The sequence below is a fragment of the Oreochromis aureus genome, linkage group 8 (assembly GCF_013358895.1).
Source record: "Oreochromis aureus strain Israel breed Guangdong linkage group 8, ZZ_aureus, whole genome shotgun sequence".
Lineage (NCBI taxonomy): Eukaryota > Metazoa > Chordata > Actinopteri > Cichliformes > Cichlidae > Oreochromis > Oreochromis aureus.
The window spans coordinates 18,297,784-18,316,947 of NC_052949.1; the positions used below are offsets into that span (position 1 = coordinate 18,297,784).

Genomic DNA, 19,164 nt, shown 5'->3' on the forward strand with positions numbered 1-19,164 from the left:
CTTCAGCCATCAGAATTGTTGTCTGAAGGCCAAGAAAGGTGCCCAACAGATTTACTTTACCAAGTGGATCATCACAGCCTTGCCGTATTGGTCCATTTGATTGACCTTTGTTATTATTATTTATTTATTTTAAGTTATTACAGACAGGACAGACAGGACTGGGGGATAGGAAAGGGAAAGAGAAAAAAAGGGAGGGAAAGAAAAACAGAGGGGAAGAGGGACAGTGAGAGAAGACACTAACAAAATAAAAAAATAAAAAATCTGCTGGATAACCTGTTGAAAGAGAACAAACAAAAGAAAACAAGCAAAAAGAGAGCAACACAATAAACACTACACCATAGCAATAACCTAGAGAACTGTAACTAACACTAAATATCAAATGTTATTATGTAGCACGCAAGAATGACAGTGCATAAGGTGCTTTGAGGTAGCAGCCAAGACAGATATAGTTTGTGTCTTTGAGCACCCATGTGTACACCTGTGTGCACACCTGTGTGCACACCTATGTGCGTGAGCGCACTTGAATGCAAATGGTTTCTCCATGTAACTATCTGCTAGAGGGTGTGGGGAGCCATAGCCCCATCCCCCAGGGCATGAAGCAGGCATGGAGGAAATCCAGGCCCCAGACATCCGGGCTCTGCCAGCAGCCGGATGTCTGGGGCCAACTGAGCCATGGGCGCCAGGCCCCACCAAGCAGCCACCGGGAGCAAGCCAGTATATACATGAGCACCCAGGCCCGGACACCCAGAACTACCAACGCACTGATGTCCGACAGCATTAGCCAATGGCAGGGAGTGGGAGATAGGCCCCCACACCTGGGAGGGCCTGAGATGTTCCCAGAGAGGTGGAGCCTAAGACTCAACCTGACATATAGACACAGACGAACAGCCACACACAGACACAAGCGTACAATCCCACCCTCATGCACACATATACAAATACTTGTCACTCGCCCAACATGGAGACAAACATAAATGGACACTATACACAAACTCACACTCCCCAAACATTCTCTATACCCCAGGTCCAGGCACCACCCCCTCCAGAGGGGTGATGGTACCTAGACCCAGGAGATGTTACCCTTTTACCTGGGGTGGAGTAATGTGGATGTCTAGGATGTGGAATAAAATTGAGGCACAGGTGGCCAGAAGGGAGGTGACATGCCTGTACCCCAAGGCCCTCCATGTATGGGTGGGTGTGGTGGAGCGGGAAGGGGGAGGCAGTTGGGGAGAGGGAGGGAAGGAAGAGGGGGCAGGTAAACCCAGTAGGCACCCCCTCTCCCTGGAATCCACCAAGGGCAGGGGGCCCAGGCCCATCCGGACCGGGGCCCTCAGCAGTAGCATCGCCAAGCCCCACAGAGCCCGGGGCGGCCCATCTGACCCCACTGCAGAGGAAACTACCCCCACCCCATCATCCAGTCATTTTCCGGACTAAGACAATAGACACCCAGGTTGAGTTCATTCTCCACCTTTCCTTTATCTCTCCCCCACCTGCAGAGTGAACTCCTGGAGAGCAGAGACCTCCTGCAAGGAGGGTATTGTTCCCTCCTTATTCAAGACTGCTTCAGTCCCTCCTATACTGAAAAAACCTTCCTTGGATCTTAACAACTTTATCAACTTTACCTCCGTCTGATTTCTAATTTGCCTTTCATCTCTAAAATACTTGAAAAGGTAGTTGCAGCTCAACTTCATTCACACTTGGTTAATAATAATATCTACGACAGATTTCAATCTGGTTTTCGCTCATGTCACAGTACTGAAACTGCTTTACTTAAAGTCACTAATGATCTTTTACTTGGAGCTGACTCTGGTCTTCTTAACATTCTCATCCTTTTGGATCTGAGTTCAGCCTTCGACACTATCTCTCACTCCATTCTCCTAAACAGACTTTCCTCTCTTAGTATCTCCGACACACCCCTAGCCCAGTTCCAATCGCATCTCCTTAACCGCTCCCAGTTTATTCAACTCAAATCATTCCGCTCTCATCTATTCCCAGTCACTTCTGGTGTACCCCAAGGTTCAATCTTAGACCCTCTTCTCTTCATAATATACATCCTCCCTCTTGGTATCATTTCCCGTAAATTTGATCATGACTTTCACTGTTTTGCTGCTGACATCCAGTTATATCTCTCCTACAGGCCGGATTCCTCCCTCCCACCTTCTTCTCTTACAGAATGCTTATCTGAATTAAAATCCTGGTTCCGCTCTAATTTTCTAAAGCTTAATGGGGATAAAACAGGAATCCTCCTTATTGGCACTAAATCCAACCTATTGAAGGCAAATAATTTCTCATTTACTATTGATAACTCCACAGTTTTCCCTTTACCTCAGGTTAAGAGCCTTGGTGTCATCCTAGACAGTGCACTACCCTATAAATCTCACATCAATAATCTCACTCGTTCTGCCTATTTCCATCTACACAATATTAGCAGATTACGTCCTTCTCTTTCCACCCAGTCTATGTCCATTCTTGTCCGTATTCTTGTTACCTCCCGTATTGACTATTATAATTCTCTCTTGCATGGTCTCCCTCAAAAATCCCTCCATAACCTTCAATGTCTACAAAGTTGAGAGGTAGGCACCTGTGCCAGAGATGCCCACCTCTGGTTCAAAACTCTGCTGCCCGCATTATTACTAGAACCCCCTCCTACCAGCACATCACCCTCGTTCTTCAGGAACTTCACTGGCTCCCTGTGAAATTCCGGATAGTGTACAAACTTCTTCTGCTAACCCTTAAGGTCCTTCATAACCTTGCTCCTCCTTGCCTTTCTAACCTGTTAAGCACACCTTTTTATGCCCGCTCACTTTAATCCTCTTTTTCTATTCAGCTTGCTGTCCCTTCCTTCCACCTCACCAACATGGGAAGCAGAGCTTTCAGCTGCTTTGCTCCCAGGCTGTGGAACTCTCTATCCCCAGATATAATAAACATTGATTCTCTCCCACAGTTTAAATCCCTACTCAAAACCCACCTATTCAAATCTGCATATTCACTGTGAACTTATTGTTTGTTTATTTTATGTTGTGCTTTTGTTTTTTATTGTTCTTCATTGTCATTGTTCTATTTTGTGTTTTGTTGTATTGTTAAGTGTCCTTGGGTATCTTGAAATGCACTTTTAAATAAAATTTAAAAGCCCCCATGCACGCACCCACCCACAACCTTGGCGACACACCAACCAGAACCCCCTGGGCCCAGCAGGAGCCCCAGCCTGGAGGAGGAGCACCCCCACATCCCCAAGCCCCCAAGCTTGTCCTGGACCCACCCAGTGGCAGCCAGGCTACCCGGCCAGTAACTCACATCCGCCAGCACAGACCTTCCCCAAGCTCTGCTGCACGCAGCCACCAGGAAAACACCATCCAAGAGCCACCCGAGCCCCCAGCCAGGTCATGACCACAACCCCTGGGTTGAACCCTCTAGCGAAAGCGTCCCCAGGGAATCCCCAGACGCCCTAAGCCAATACCTACCCCACATCAACCACAATAGCTAAGGTGGGACAAAACCATAACTCCCCACCCCCACTAGATGACAAAGTTGATCAAGGGAGTCCAGAGGGATTGATCCAATGTGGTGGCAGAAGCTGTATCAAGACTAATGTGATCTATTAATTATATTAACGAAAGACCAAGACAGACTTTTAATTCATTTGAAAGCCTGATGCTTAGCCTTGTCCACCCCAGCTGTAAAACTCAGAAACCAGTCTTACTTGTTATCATCTATCGTCCACCTGGGCCTTACACAGAGTTTCTCTCTGATTTCTCAGACTTTTTATCTGATTTAGTGCTCAGCTCAGATAAAATAATTATTGTGGGTGATTTTAACATCCATGTAGATGCTAAAAATGACAGCCTCAACATCGCATTTAATCTGTTATTAGACTCAATTGGCTTCTCTCAAAATGTAAAAGAACCCACCCACCACTTTAATCACACTCTAGATCTTGTTTTAACATATGGCATAGAAACTGAACATTTAACAGTGTTTCCTGAAAACCCTCTGCTGTCTGATCATTTCCTGATAACATTTACAATAATTGATTACACAGCAGCGGAGAGTAGACTTTATCAAAGTAGATGTCTTTCTGAAAGTGCTGTAACTAAGTTTAAGAATATAATCCACCCACTGTTATCATCTTCAATGCCCTGTACCAACATAGAGCAGAGCAGCTATCTGAACGCTACTCCAACAGAGGTCGATTATCTTGTTAATAATTTTACCTCCTCACTACGCATTTACTCTGGATACTGTAGCTCCTGTGAAAACTAAGGCCTCAAATCCAAGTACCTGACTCCGTGGTATAATTCTCAAACACGTAGCCTAAAGCAGATAACTCGTAAGCTGGAGAGGAAATGGCGTGTCACAAATTTAGAGGATCATCATTTAGCCTGGAGAAATAGTTTACTACTTTATAAGAAAGCCCTCCATAAAAGCCAGAACATCTTACTATTCGTCACTGATTGAAGAAAATAAGAACAACCCCAGGTTTCTCTTCAGCACTGTAGCCAGGCTGACAAAAAGTCAGAGCTCTACTGAGCCAACAATCCCTTTAACGTTAACTAGTAATGACTTCATGAACTTCTTCACAAATAAAATTTTTATCATTAGAGAAAAATTACCAATAATCATCCCACAGATGTAATATTATCTACAGCTACTTTTAGTACCATCGATGTTAAGTTAGACTCTTTTTCTCCAATTGATCTTTCTGAGTTAACTTCAATAATTAATTCCTCCAAACCATCAACGTGTCTTTTAGACCCCATTCCTACAAAACTGCTCAAAGAAGTCCTGCCATTAATTAATGCTTCAATCTTAAATATGATCAACCTATCTCTAATAATCGGCTATGTACCACAGGCCTTCAAGGTGGCTGTAGTTAAACCTTTACTTAAAAAGCCATCTCTAGACCCAGCTGTCTTAGCTAATTATAGGCCAATCTCCAACCTTCCTTTCATATCAAAAATCCTTGAAAGAGTAGTTGTCAAACAGCTAACTGATCATCTGCAGAGGAATGGCTTATTTGAAGTGTTTCAGTCAGGTTTCAGAGCTCAGCACAGCACAGAAACAGCTTTAGTGAAGGTTACAAATGATCTTCTTATGGCCTCTGACAGTGGACTCATCTCTGTGCTTGTCCTGCTAGACCTCAGTGCAGCGTTCGATACTGTTGACCATAATATCCTATTAGAGTGATTAGAACATGCTGTAGGTATTACAGGTACTGCACTGCAGTGGTTTGTATCATATCTATCTAATAGACTCCAATTTGTACATGTAAATGGAGAGTCCTCTTCAGACACTAAGGTCAATTATGGTGTTCCACAGGGTTCAGTGCTAGGACCAATTCTATTTACATTATACATGCTTCCTTAGGCAGCATCATTAGAAGACATAGCATAAATTTTCACTGCTATGCAGATGACACGCAGCTCTATCTATCCATGAAGCCAGGTATCACAGACCAATTAGTTAAACTGCAGGAATGTCTTAAAGACATAAAGACCTGGATGGCCGCTAACTTTCTGCTTCTTAATTCAGATAAAACTGAGGTTATTGTACTCGGCCCTGAAAATCTTAGAAATATGGTATCTAAGCAGATTCTTACTCTGGATGGCATTACCTTGGCCTCCAGTAACACTGTGAGAAACCTTGAGTCATTTTTGACCAGGACATGTCCTTCAACGCACATATTAAACAAATATGTAAGACTGCTTTCTTCCATTTGCGCAACATCTCTAAAATTAGAAATATCCTGTCTCAGAGTGATGCTGAAAAACTAGTTCATGCATTTATTACTTCCAGGCTGGACTACTGTAATTCTTTATTATCAGGATGTCCTAAAACTCGCTGAAAAGCCTTCAGCTAATCCAAAATGCTGCAGCAAGAGTCCTGACAGGGACTAGAAAGAGAGAACATATTTCTCCTGTTTTGGCTTCCTTCATTGGCTTCCTGTTAAATCCAGAATTGAATTCAAAATCCTGCTCCTCACATACAAGGTCTTAAATAATCAGGCCCCATCTTATCTTAATGACCTTGTAGTACCATATCACCCTATTAGAGCACTTCGCTCTTGCACTGCAGGCCTACTTGTTGTTCCTAGAGTATTTAAAAGTAGAATGGGAGGCAGAGCCTTTAGTTTTCAGGCCCCTCTTCTGTGGAACCAACTTCCAGTTTGGATTCGGAGACAGACACTATCTCTACTTTCAAGATTAGGCTTAAAACTTTCCTTTTTGCTAAAGCATATAGTTAGGGCTGGACCAGGTGACCCTGAGTCCTCCCTTAGTTATGCTGCAATAGACGTGAGGCTGCCGGGGATTCCCATGATGCATTGAGTTTTTCCTTCCAGTCACCTTTCTCACTCACTATGTGCTAATAGACCTCTCTGCATCGAATCATATCTGTTATTAATCTCTGTCTCTCTTCCACAGCATGTCTTTCATCCTGTTTTCCTTCTTTCACCCCAACCGGTCGCAGCAGATGGCCGCCCTCCCTGAGCCTGGTTCTGCCGGAGGTTTCTTCCTGTTAAAGGGAGTTTTTCCTTCCCACTGTCGCCAAAGTGCTTGCTCATAGGGGTCATATGATTGTTGGGTTTTTCTCTGTATTTATTATTGTGCTATCTACTGTACAATATAAAGCGCCTTGAGGCGACTTTTGTTGTGATTTGGCGCTATATAAATAAAATTGAATTGAAATTGAATTGAATTATTAGATGGTCTCTATATTGGTTAGAATTTAGATTATTTTCATTTTTCAGTTTATGAGGACCATTTTCTTGGCAATGCATTGGGCAGTGAAAACCATGTGGGCTGTATTCATCATGCAGTGACATCATCCAAGTTGCCCAACAAGCACACTAGAGGGGAGGTTGGAATGTTACATTTCAGACACTTTGATAAGACTTCACATATCCCGCGACAAAACTTCTGAACTGATGGACAGAACCACAGAGCGTGGATGTAATTATCAGGTGTATTGCCTTGACAGTGTGAGCAGTTGTTTGAAGACATAAAGCCCATCTTGAACATCCATTGAGTATTTTGTATTGTATTAATTGTAGATTGGGATTTCACTCGCTAAACGTGTGTTGTTGTTTTTCATTGTTGTCTCCCCTGCACTCCTGTAATAAAGTTCACTTAACAAACATCCTTAGTGCCTCCGAGTTTTGTCTGCAACTAAGTCCACCCTTCTGGGTTTGGCCACATGGCCGTGACAATGGAGACCAGTCAGTGGTATCATCAGATTTGTCATGGGCCCGGTCTCTGACTCAGCGGTTTTGAGTTTATATTGTCTTTTTGAGCCTCTCATGCTAGGTTGTTATATTTAGTTCTTGTGTTTTAATGTCTACGTGTTTTCTGTTTTATTTTGAAAGAGTCTTGTGTTTTTTGTTTATTAGTTTCACTTTCCCCGTGGCGTCATTATGTTTATTTCACTCAGGTGTTTCCTCATCTGTTCCCACTTCCCCTGATCACCTCCTGTGTGTATTTAAGTCCTCTGTTTCCTTTATTCATTGTCAGATCGTCTGTTTACTTACCACAGTTTGTCTTAGTGTAGCTATTGGTGTCATAGTTTTCTTTTCTTTTTTTTCTTTTTTTTTTTTTTTTTTTTTTTTTTTTTTTTTGCCTGTCCCATTTGATTCTTAAGCCATCAGAATTGTTGTCTGAAGACCAACAAGGATACCAAATGGATTTATTTTGCCAAATGGATCATCATGGCATTGCCGTAGTCCATTTGATCAAACTTTGTTGTTATTATTTATTTTATTTTCAGTTGTTACAGATGGGACAGACATGACGGGGGGATAGGAAAGGGAAAAAGAAAGAGAGGAAGGAAAAGAAAAACAGAAGGGAAAAGGGACAGTGAGAAAGGGCACTTACAAAGACAAAGAGAAAGAAAAAATCAAAAATCAAAAATCTCCTGGATCACCTGTTGAGAGAAAAAGAAGAAAAGACAAGCAAAAAAAACCAAACAAAAACAAAGCAACATACTAAACACAACACCATCACGTTAATCTAGCTGAGTGTGAACAGCAGTAAATACTAAATATTGAAAGTTGTTGTGCAGCACGCAGGGACAGACAGCGCACAATGTGCTTTGAAGTAGCAGCTAAGAAAGGTGTAGTTTATGTCTCACGAACAGTGAACACCCGTGTGCACACCTGTGTGGATCAACGCTTGTATACAAAAAGGTTTCCCCATGTAACGGTCTGCTAGAGGGTGTGGAGGCCCATAGCCCCGTCCCCCAGGGCATGAAGCAGGCATGGAGGAGATCCAGGCTCCAGACATCCAGAGGCCCCAGAGTGCGAGAGCCCAAGGAGTACCACCGGAGGGGCATCCGTGCCACCTTCCTGGGAAGGGCTGAGGGGATCCCCAGACGAGGGGGTCACCCAGTAGCCACGGAGCAGAAGCCAGAGGGGGCTGCACCGGCGTGCCCGCCGGCTCTGCCGGCAGCCAGCTGTGCCAGAGTGAACCGAGTTGCAGGCCCCAAGGCCGGAGGCCCGAGGGCCCCCTTTGCCCCGGAAGAGGCCTGACCGAGCGACAGGCGCCGGGCCCCGCCAAGTAGCCACCGGGAGTGAGCTGGTGCATACCTGAGCGCCCAGCCCCGGACACCAAGAACCACCAATGCACCAACCCCTGAGGGCATCAGTTACCAGCAGGGAGTGTGGTGAGGGGAGATAGGCCTCCACATTTGGAGGGCCTGGGAGTACCCAGGGAGGTGGAGTCTAAGACCCGACCTGACATATAGACACAGACAAACAGGCACACACAGACATAAACATGCTTTCCCACCCTCATGCACACATATACAAACACTCAGCACTCACCCAACGTAGGGATAGACATACATAGACATGTACACACAATCATACTCCCAAACATACTCTATGCCTTGGGTCCAGGTACCCTCGCCCCCCAGGGGAAACGGCACCCAGACCCAAGAGATGTGACCCTTTCCCCCGGGGTGGAGGCAAGCAGACCGCCCCAGGCTCCGCAGCAGCAGGGAGGCCAATCGGACAGCCAACACCTCCTCCCAGGGGAGTGTGAAGACCCCATACCTCCCTCCTCCCGCTCATGTGTAGTGTTGCTGTGTGTTGTTCTAAAGTGCATTTAAAACAAGGGAGGGCATGGTGCTGCTGCCAGAGAGCAGCAGGTGTTAGCACGGCCCCTCCCGAGAACCCTCAATGTCTACATGGATTTAAAATTGAGAGGTGGGCACCGGCGCCAGAGATAGGGTTGAATACACAGACCGTCCTCTGCCCCGGATCCACTCAGGGGCAGCCAGGCTACCAGGCCAGTAACCTACGTCCGCCAGTACAGACCATCCCCCAGCCCCGCTGCACGCAGCCACGAGGAGAACACCCTCTAAGAGCGACCAGAGCCACTCACCAGGTTATGACCACAACCCCCCGGGTTGTGCCCTCCAGGGATAACGTCTCTAGGGGTTCTCCTGACGCCCTAAGCCCATCCCAACCTCCACATCAACCACAATAGCGAAGGCAGGACCAAACCATGACCCCCCACCCCCACTAGGTGATGAAGCCGATCAAAGGAGCCCAAAGGGATTGATCAAATGTGGTGGCAGAGGCTGTATCAAGACTAATGTGATCTATTAGATGGTTTTTATATTGATTAGAATTAAGATTATTTTTATTTTCCAGTTAAGGAGGACCGTTTTCTTGGCAATGCATAGGGCTGTAAAAACAATGTGGGCTGTGTTTATTTCTGCAGTGACCTCATCCAAGTTGCTCAGCAAGCACACTAAAGGGGAGGCTGGAATGTTACATTTCAGACACTTTGATAAGTCTTCACATATCTCACGCCAAAACTTCTGCACTGGTGGACAGAACCAAAGGGCGTGGATGTAATTGTCTGGTGTATTGCCTTGACAGTGTGAGCAGTTGTTGGAAGATGTAAAGCCCATCTTGAACATCCGATGACCTGTATAGTGCACTCTATGTAGTATTTTGTATTGTATTAATTGCAGACTGGGATTTTAATCAATTTAAAGGTTTTAAGCATACCTGAGACCAGAAGTTTTGGTCTAAGCTTACTGATAAATCTGCTTCCCACTTTGCAATAGGAAGGATATTGATTCATCTATTTTAGAAAGTGTTCTGTATATTTTAGATAATAATTTGGGGATTTAAGAGTAAGAAAGTGTACCGCACTTGGTGGTGTTTGTAATTCAGCTTGACTGAGGTTAAATCTCTTTTTACTATGGATTTAATTTGTTGATATTCTAAAAATCTTTTCTTGTTGATCCCATATTGTGTAACTAGTCTGTCAAATGGAATAAATTCTGTTCCCTCTAATATATGTTCTAAGTATTTAATTCCTTTACAACTCCATTCTGGAAAATTAATCATATTATTGTTTTGTAATATGTCAGGGTTGTTCCAGATAGGTGTGCGTTTGCATGGGATTAATGAAGACTCTGTCATTTTAGAAACTCCCACCATGCTGTCAGAGAAGAGCTGATGTTGATGCTGTTAAAGCATTCATGTCTTTTGATGTTTGAGCTGATAAATAGTAGGTCTGAAATTTCTAGATTATTACATAGTGCCTGTTCTACATCTAGCCAGGGCTCATCTAAGAAGCTGTGTTTAAACCATCTAGAGATGAACTGAAGCCTGTTGGCTAAAAATAGTGATTAAAGTTAGGCAGATCTAATCCTCCTTTATCCTTGGTACTTTGTAATGTTTTTAAGCTGATACGTGGGGGTTTGTCTTTCCAAAGGAATTTAGAAATACATGAGTCTAGAGATCTGAACCAATCTTGTGATGGCTTATTTGGGATCATTGAAAACAAATAGTTTATTTTTGGCAAGACCATCATTTTATAGCGGCAACCCTTCCCATGAGTGATATGGGTAGAGATTTCCATCTAGCCAGATCGCTTTCTACTGTCTTTAAAAGTGGGATGTGGTTTAATTTAGTTAATTCTGAAAGCTTAGGACAGACATTAATACCTAAATATTTTATATTTCCAGATTGCAGTGGTGTAGGAGAAGAATTATGGAAGGAGCAATTAATCGGAAGAACTCTAGATTTTGACCAGTTAATTGAATAATCTGAGACTCTTGAAAAAGAATTTATCAATTCAATCACCCCAGAGATATTGGTTTGTGAGTTTTGGAGAAAAAGTAACACATCATCTGCATAAAGGCTGATTTTATGTTCTACATTCTTGCATTTTATGCCCTTAATTACTGAATTCTGTCTAATTGCTGCTGCTAGTGGCTCAATAAAAATTGCAAACAGTGAAGGGAGAGTGGGCATCCCTGCCTGGTGCCCCTCAGGAGACAGAAGCTGGAGGATGTTTGATCATTTGTTCTGACACAAGCTGTTGGGGAATTATATAATATTTTTAACCAGTTTATGAAAGAGGTTCCAAAACCAAATTTGTGTAAAGTTGCAAATAGAAATTTCCAGTTAACTCTGTCAAACGCTTTTTCTGCATCAAGAGACAATATTATGGTTTCAATGTTTTTACTGCATGAGTAGTCTGTTAAATTAAGTAATCTACGTGTATTTGTTGATGAGTGCCTACCTTTTATGAAACCAGTTTGGTCAGGATGAATTAAAAGGGGGGTCATTTTCTCTAATCTCTTTGAGAGAGCTTTGCAGATTATTTTAAGGTCTACATTAATAAGGGATATTGGACGATAGCTTGAGGGATATACAGGGTCTTTGCCTGGTTTTAGTAAGAGACTGATATTTGCAGAGTTCATATTTGGTGGTAGTCTGCCATTTTCTTTGATTTCCTGCAACATTCTGTGAAAAACTGGTGCTAGAATCGTCCAGAATTCTTTGTAGAATTCTGCAGGAAAGCCGTCTGGACCTGGAGCCTTATTATTGGGCATACTTATCAGGGCTTCCTGGAGTTCACCTGGCATCAGTGGCGAATCCAGTATTATTGCTTGGGTGTCTAATAATTTTGGAAGAGTTATGTTGTCCAGAAACTGATCAATTTCGTTTTTAGATGGGTTTATTTGTGGTGTATATAAAGTTTCATAGAAATCCTAAAAATTTTGTTTATTTTTTAAGATCATATATTGTATTCCCAGATAAATCTTTAACAGCACATATAGTTGTTTTTTCTTTATTGATTTTTAACTGGTTAGCAAGAAATTGTCCGGATTTGTTACCGTGTTCATAATTTTGCAGGCGAAGTCTTTGTACTAAGAATTTAGTCTTTTTATTAATAATTTCATTTAATTCTAGTTTTGTTTTGCGTAAATTGTTTAATACTTCTTGATCTTGGTGTCATAGTTTTCACAGTTCTTCTTAGTTTCATGTTTTCTGCTGCTTTCAGCCAAAATAAAGGCTTAACTTTCGTTAAAACCCGCAATACCTCTCCCTGCATCTGCTTTTGGGTCCTGTTTCGAAACACACCGGCAAACCCCACCGTGACAAGATTACAGTCATTTAATGTTTCTTTCTTTTTTTAAATAATGGCACCAACAGTTGTCACCATCTCCCTAAGCTTCTGATGTTCTTAAAGTTCATTTCAGCTACAGTCGTTTCCTTTGAGAGCCCAAGGAGGAGGAGAGTTGAAATAGAAGAAATTAATTCTGTGGACAGGTGTGCTTTATACACATACTAAGCTGAGTAATTATAATCTATATGCCACATACGTACAGCAACTGCGTGGGATCAAATACTTATTTCAATAAAAAGACATTGAGATCAGTTCATATCGTCTATGTTATCTTCTGTATCTCTCCATTAAAATGAAATTACCCTAAAAATTAGAGCCTGTTACTTTTTTTTGTAATTTACAAATTCAGCCGGGAAGCATTACCCCCTACCCACCCACCCACCCTAATTTCAGCAATCAACATTTCATAGACGTGTATCTTAAACCAGATCATGAATAATAATTAATACAATAAATAACTAACTACAACAACACTGCAATTCATCTCAGAGCCTTTACCATCTCCCAGAAGAAAAGGGACATCTCACTGCGGTTCTGCAGTACAGCCCAGAGGAAGAGTGAAGCCCAGGGATGAGGGCAGCGCTGCTGCTGATACACAGAATGTCCACGCAGAATCTTACTGGCACGCTGGGATGAATTAAAAAAATAAAAATACCTATTATCAGGTCAAATGTAAAAAAGAAATACTGTCACCACAGGTACACTGTCTGCTTATTCTAAAAACTCTGAATACCTTCATAGCTGTCTTTTTAAATGAAGTCAACTCTAAGCTCAAAGCTTTATAGTAGAAAGGCTGGCAGACATCACCCATTAACAATTTCAGGACCTTTGACACCTGAGGAAACAGTGGATGGAACAGTAAGCACAAGGATATCAATTGGTTTCACATTCTTTCTGGATCTACTTGACCATAACTTATTATTAAATTAGAAAACCCACCTCATAAAGGGTAAACTCTCTCCTTGGTCTTCTCTGAGTCTTATCTGCCGCCACTTTTGAGGATGAACTCTCTTGTTCTGATGATGGTTGTGCAGATGCCATATTTCCCAGCCGTTCCTCTAGGCAGTGCTGTAGTAGCTGATAGAGCATGGTCCCATCTGGCACAGAGCGATAGAGGGTTTCCAGCCTGCCATAAGTGAGGTACTGCATGATGTTCAAACCATTCTCAGTGAAAAGCCGAACAAACTGGGGCTTGTCATTGATCAGGGCATCTGTCATTGAGTCTTCCAAATCTTTATACTGTTTTATTGGAGAAAGGTAATCATTTTATAAGACAGGTCAATGTTCCTCCATAAATCTGCTCATCATTCATTTATTTATTAGTGTTTTTTTCAGTGCAACATCTGTGAGACATCTGTTCCCCTCCTCACCTTCCACTGGATGTCACCATTGAAAAGTTCACTCTTGGCAATGTCAACCCTGTTCCATGTGACTGCTAACTTTAGCTCATCACTATAAGGGCTGGCATCAACTGATGCACGCTGCTTACTTGCTGAAAAACACAAACACACCACAAAAATCAAAATAAAGATAAAAGTTTATGCTGCTATTATGCTGTAAAATTACAGTCCTCTTATAGGTACCTCCCACAAGTGTTTTAAGCAGGACAGTGTCAAAGTCATTTGGACTCTCTTGTTCTCCATGGTAGACTGTAATCAAACCTCTATTCTGGTAAATGCTAAAAGCCTGGAAACAGAAGACGGGGAAAAGGAACAGGAATATTGGACAACAGTTGCAAGATGACAGGGACAAGATGTAGGAGACCAAGTACATTTCACGGATGTTATAGCACCTGCTTGAAAACCTTCTCTATGTCAATACTAAGAAATGTCAGTTTTATTCACTCTGTAACTTTTCTTGCTAATGTTTTCAAAGCAGAGCAGGTGATAACAAACCAAAAGAAGATCAGACCAGTGCTTAAATGGCAAGCTCCAACCATGAGAAAATAACTTCAAAGCTTATTTGGCTTTGCCATCTTCTACAGATATTTCATCTGCAATTACAGTCATGTTGTGGCTTCTTTGACCAATATTCTAGTCTTCTGAAGCAGATGTTCAGTTTCTTAAAACTGAGATTTAAATCAACCCCTATCCTGATGCAAAATGACCCAAACAGGCTTTTGTAATTTTAACAGCTCAAAAGACATGAACTTATTTATAGAATGTCAAACGGTTAAACTCTTGCCAATCACCCTATTATCCATTGTTCGGTTGCTTTAACCGGATAATCTTTTATTGCCCAGGGTCAAGGAATGTTATTCCTGATGTCCTGTCTCATCAATTCTCCATATAAATGGATGACCCGGAGCTTGAAAACATCCTCCCATCATTTTGTTTGGTGAGTGTAATGACTTGAAACCTCATCCAGCAGACAGGAGGGGAGACATGTAGGTGAAGATAACTAATGCTGTAGCAATGCGAGAAACGCAGCAGTCCTGGAAATCTAGCATAAAGTTTTTAGATTGCTGCATGAGTCCGTGGGGTTCAGCCTGCAACAAGTGCAAACATTCACTGCTGAAAACACTATCCTCAAGTGAACCTTTAGTGAACCTTCAACACCCCACCAGTTTGTCATATGGAGTCAGTTCCAGGGAACAGAGACTTAAATTTATTAACTGGTTAAATGACTTGCAGGCAGACATTGTCTTTCTACAGGAGACTATGAGTCCAAAACATCTTCATATGCACTTACCTTTCCACAATCCGACATGCTTTGTTTTGCAAAGCATGTGCCTTAGAGATGCTTTGTTTTGCATCTCAAAACAAAGAGGCATAGCCATATTCATCAACCCTTTAAAACCGGTCAGAGCAGGCACGCTGCGTTTTGCGTAACTATTTTTAAATCCCTGTAGAATTGGAACTACGTAAGGTAGCGCAATAATTTTTTTTTGGATAAGAAACCGGAGGAGTTGTACTTACGTTATGCCATTACCCTGTCCTAGGTCACAGTTTCCTTCCACATATAGCTTTGCAAAACTTGCATAAAAAGCACTTGCAGCAACAAAAACATAATATTCCAGAAAGACGCTTTGCCGATCCAATCAGCTGTTCGCAACACTTCCTACGTTGGAATAGACGTCAGCGAGAACCACTGTATGTCCGCTATTACCTGGTCGAAACCGGCCTTATAAGCCTATCCGGTCGTTAAGTGATGACATGACGAATCCTGCTTCCGGGCCCAAAGCAGTCTGCGTTTAATATGGCTTTTGTGATGTTAACATATTGTGGCGAACTCAGACAAGGAGGAGACAGAGGTTTCGTTTGGTCTTGCTTCTCGGGAGCTAGCCAGGGGGCACAGCCGTTTTTTATTAGCCTTCGGCCAAAGACCACACACAGCTAACACCAACGCTCGGCGCAGCAACAACAACAACAACACACAAAAAAAGGCACTCTCTCACCCGGAAACACCAGTTGCGGAGAGAGCGTCACCTGTAACCATGGCAACATGACAACAGAACATAACTGTCAATAACAAAACCCCGAACAGCCCTGACCCGCTACATAGCCCCCACCTAAGGGGTCAGTCGTCCCCAACAACCCCATTACCCAACACAAAGTCCTGCAAGTGTCCAGGTGTCTTCTTATGGCGCACCGGCCGATCTCGACCGGCGGGGGAAAAGTCACTCAGATCAGAGCATGGGGTGCCACCAGCATCCCCTGCCCCGGCGCCTGCTGGAGCGAGCGGTCGGTACGGTGAGAGTCTGTCCTGGTGCAACACTACCGTGCACCCCGGGCCCGGCATGCGGATACGGTATATCACTTCTGTTAGCCGCTCCACGACCTCCGCCGGCCCTTGCCAGTGACTGCAGAGTTTGGGGGACACTCCTCTCTTGCGAACCGGGCAGTACACCCAAACCTTGTCGCCAGGCACGAAAACCCCCCCTCGGCACTTGGTGTCGTAGGCTCTTTTCTGTCATACTCCGGCGCTGGCCTGGGCCTGGCAGGTGTAGTCATGAACCACCTGCAGCCGCTCCCTCAGCCTCCTGTAGTAGTCCATCTCTGGCCCACCGTCAATCTCCGGCTCGGGGTGGGGACCAGATCCACAGGTGTCCCGAGCTCCCGTCCAAACATCAAAGGAGCAGGTGTGCACTGGCTGGACTCCTGAACCGCAGTCCAATACGAACAAAGGACCAGGGGCAGATGTCGGTCCCAATCCCGCTAGTGGCGGCTGGTGAGAATGGCGAGCTGGGTGGCCAGTGTGCGGTTAAAGCGCTCGACCAAGCCGTCGCTTTGCGGGTGGAGCGGTGTGGTTCTCGTCTTCTCCACCCCCAGCCGCCAACAGATGTCCCCGAAGACCTTCAATTCAAAGTTACGCCATTGGTCGCTGTGGAGCTCAGCTGGGACCCCAAAACGGGCGAACATCTCCTCCACCAGCTTCTCCGCCGTCGTCGTTGCACTCTGGTCCGGCACCGCGTAGGCCTCCGGCCACTTTGTGAAATAGTCCATAGCCACCAACACATACCAGTTCCCTGACTCCATAAAGGGGAAAGGCCCTAGGACGTCCACTCCCACTTGCTCCATCAGGGCCCCCACCAGGTACTGCTGAAGGGGGACAGTGGAGCGTTGAGTCGGGCCCTTCTGTGCCGTGCAAGTGTCACACCAGTGCACATGAAGTTCCACATCCCATCGACAGCCAGGCCAGTAGAACCGTCCTCTGAGACGGCGGAGAGTTTTGGCATTCCCATAGTGGCTGGCCCCCACCGAGCCGTGGACAAGCTCGAGCACCTGCGACCGCAGCGACCGAGGCACCAACAGCTGCAGGAGATCTCTGCCCTGACCAGGGGCCCGCCATCTCCGGTACAGGAGGCAATCGTGGGTCTCCAGGTTGTTGTACTGGGAGTAGTAGGCCTTCACTTCGGGCCCCTGTCCCGACACCCCCGTCCGGTCTGGGCGTTGGGTCGCCTCCAGCCAGGCCCCCACCTGAACCAACGTCGCGTCAGCCTCCTGCTCCTGCTTCAGCTGCTGCGTGGACAATGGGAGCCATCCCCCTCCGCTGGCTGTGGCCTGAGCAGTAGCCACCCCCAGCACCTCCTGGGCCCGCTCCTCCTGTCGCAGACAGTAGCGGCACTCAACGGCCATGCAGGGCCATCTGGAGAGGGCATCAGCTTTGCCATGCTGTCGACCTGCCTGATGCTGGATCTCGAAGTCGTAGCCCTGAAGGACCTCCAGCCAGCGGGCCAACTGACCTTCTGGGTGTCTGTAGTTCAGGAGCCAAGTCAGAGATGCATGGTCAGTGCACAGGAGAAACCGGCAGCCATGCAGGTATGGCCGGAAGTGCCGCACCGCTAGCACTACGGCCAGCAGCTCCCGCCGGGTCACGCAGTAGTTCCTCTCGGCTCGCCCCAGAGCACAGCTGAAGTATGCCACCACTCGTTCTCCGGCCTCGTCCTGCTGGGAAAGGACCGCCCCGACTGCTACATTGCTAGCGTCAGTGTCCACAATGAAAGGTTGCAGAGTGTCGGGGTAGGCCAGGACTGGAGCTCTGGTGAGGACCTCTTTCAGCTGTGCAAACCCGCAGCGCAGGCATCACTCCAGCAAAACGGCTGGCCCTTGTCAGTCAGGCAGTGGACGGGGCTGGCTATCGTCGCCAACCCCTTGATGAACCGACGGTAGTAGGAGGCTAAGCCCAGGAAGCTCCACAGTTCTTTGACGTTCGGGGGAGTCGGCTAGTCCTGGACCGCAGCCACCTTTGCGGGGTCGGTGGCGATACCTTGGGCGCTGATCACATGGCCCAAGAACGTGGTCTCTCTTGCCAACAGCCGGCACTTCGCAGGGTTGAGCCGCAGCGCTGCTTGTCGGATGGCACTGAAGACCTCGCTCAGGTGAGACAGTGCACTGTCGAAGTCGCCACCGTGCACCAACAGGTCATCCAGGTACACAACACAGCGGCTACGAGGGATGTTCACGAGCACCCTCTCCATCAGCCTCTCAAACGTTGCTGGCGCATTGCAGAGCCCAAATAGCATGACCCTGAACTGCCACAGCCCCTGTCCAATGGTGAATGCAGTCTTGGGCCTTGCTTCAGGGGCTAGCTCCACCTGCCAGTAACCGCTGCGTAGGTCGAGGGAGCTGAACCAGCTGGAGCTGAACCAGCTGGAGCTGGTAATGTAATCCAAGGCCTCGTCGATCCATGGAAGCGGATACGAGTCCTTCTTGGTGACTGCATTGAGACGGCGAAAGTCCATGCAGAACCTCGGGCTGCCATCCTTCTTTCCCACCAGGACCACGGGTGCCACCCATGGGCTGTTGGACGACTCGATCACCCCAGCCGCAGCCATCTCACGGATCTTTTCCTCCACCACCTGCCGTTTCGAGAGGGGCAGCCAGTGTGGGCGCAGACGGATGGGTTGAGCAGAGCCGGTGTCAATGGTGTGCTGGACCAGCCCCGTCTGCCTGCAGTCTTTGTCACTGGCGGAAAAGATGTCCACATTCTCATCCAGGAGGCACCTCAACCGCTGGCGGTGGTCAACATTGAGACCTACGCTGCTGCGCTGCCACAGGTCATCATCAGCCTCGGTTGTCTCGGTCGAGGGAGATTTGTCGGGCTGAGAGGCTGGGGCTGAGGTGAGTGGAGATGACCCAGCGCCACCGGCACCCGAAGTCTGCTGAGCGGCAGCTGCCCGACGCCTGTCTTGTCTGTCTCTGGTCCCCTCCGCTCCCTGCTTTTGACCGCACTGGAGGGCCAGAGTCTCTGTGCCCAGAGTGATAGCCAGCTTTGCGGTGTCAATGCAGGCCCC

At 45.9% G+C, this 19,164-nt stretch overlaps 1 protein-coding gene across 2 annotated transcripts in view; it reads right to left on the reverse strand.

Annotated features, from left to right (window-relative positions):
- The window catches only part of LOC116319842 (transient receptor potential cation channel subfamily M member 4-like), a 56,584-nt gene that overhangs the window by 14,339 nt on the left and 23,081 nt on the right, over positions 1 to 19,164 (reverse strand). For both annotated transcript variants that reach the window (XM_039616592.1, XM_039616591.1), the window contains exons 9-13: positions 14,012 to 14,114; positions 13,799 to 13,920; positions 13,368 to 13,667; positions 13,162 to 13,263; positions 12,927 to 13,055 (exon numbers count right to left, since the gene is read on the reverse strand). In XM_039616592.1, the coding sequence (XP_039472526.1) occupies positions 12,927 to 13,055; positions 13,162 to 13,263; positions 13,368 to 13,667; positions 13,799 to 13,920; positions 14,012 to 14,114 (756 nt within the window). The remainder of the gene's footprint in view (positions 1 to 12,926; positions 13,056 to 13,161; positions 13,264 to 13,367; positions 13,668 to 13,798; positions 13,921 to 14,011; positions 14,115 to 19,164) is intronic.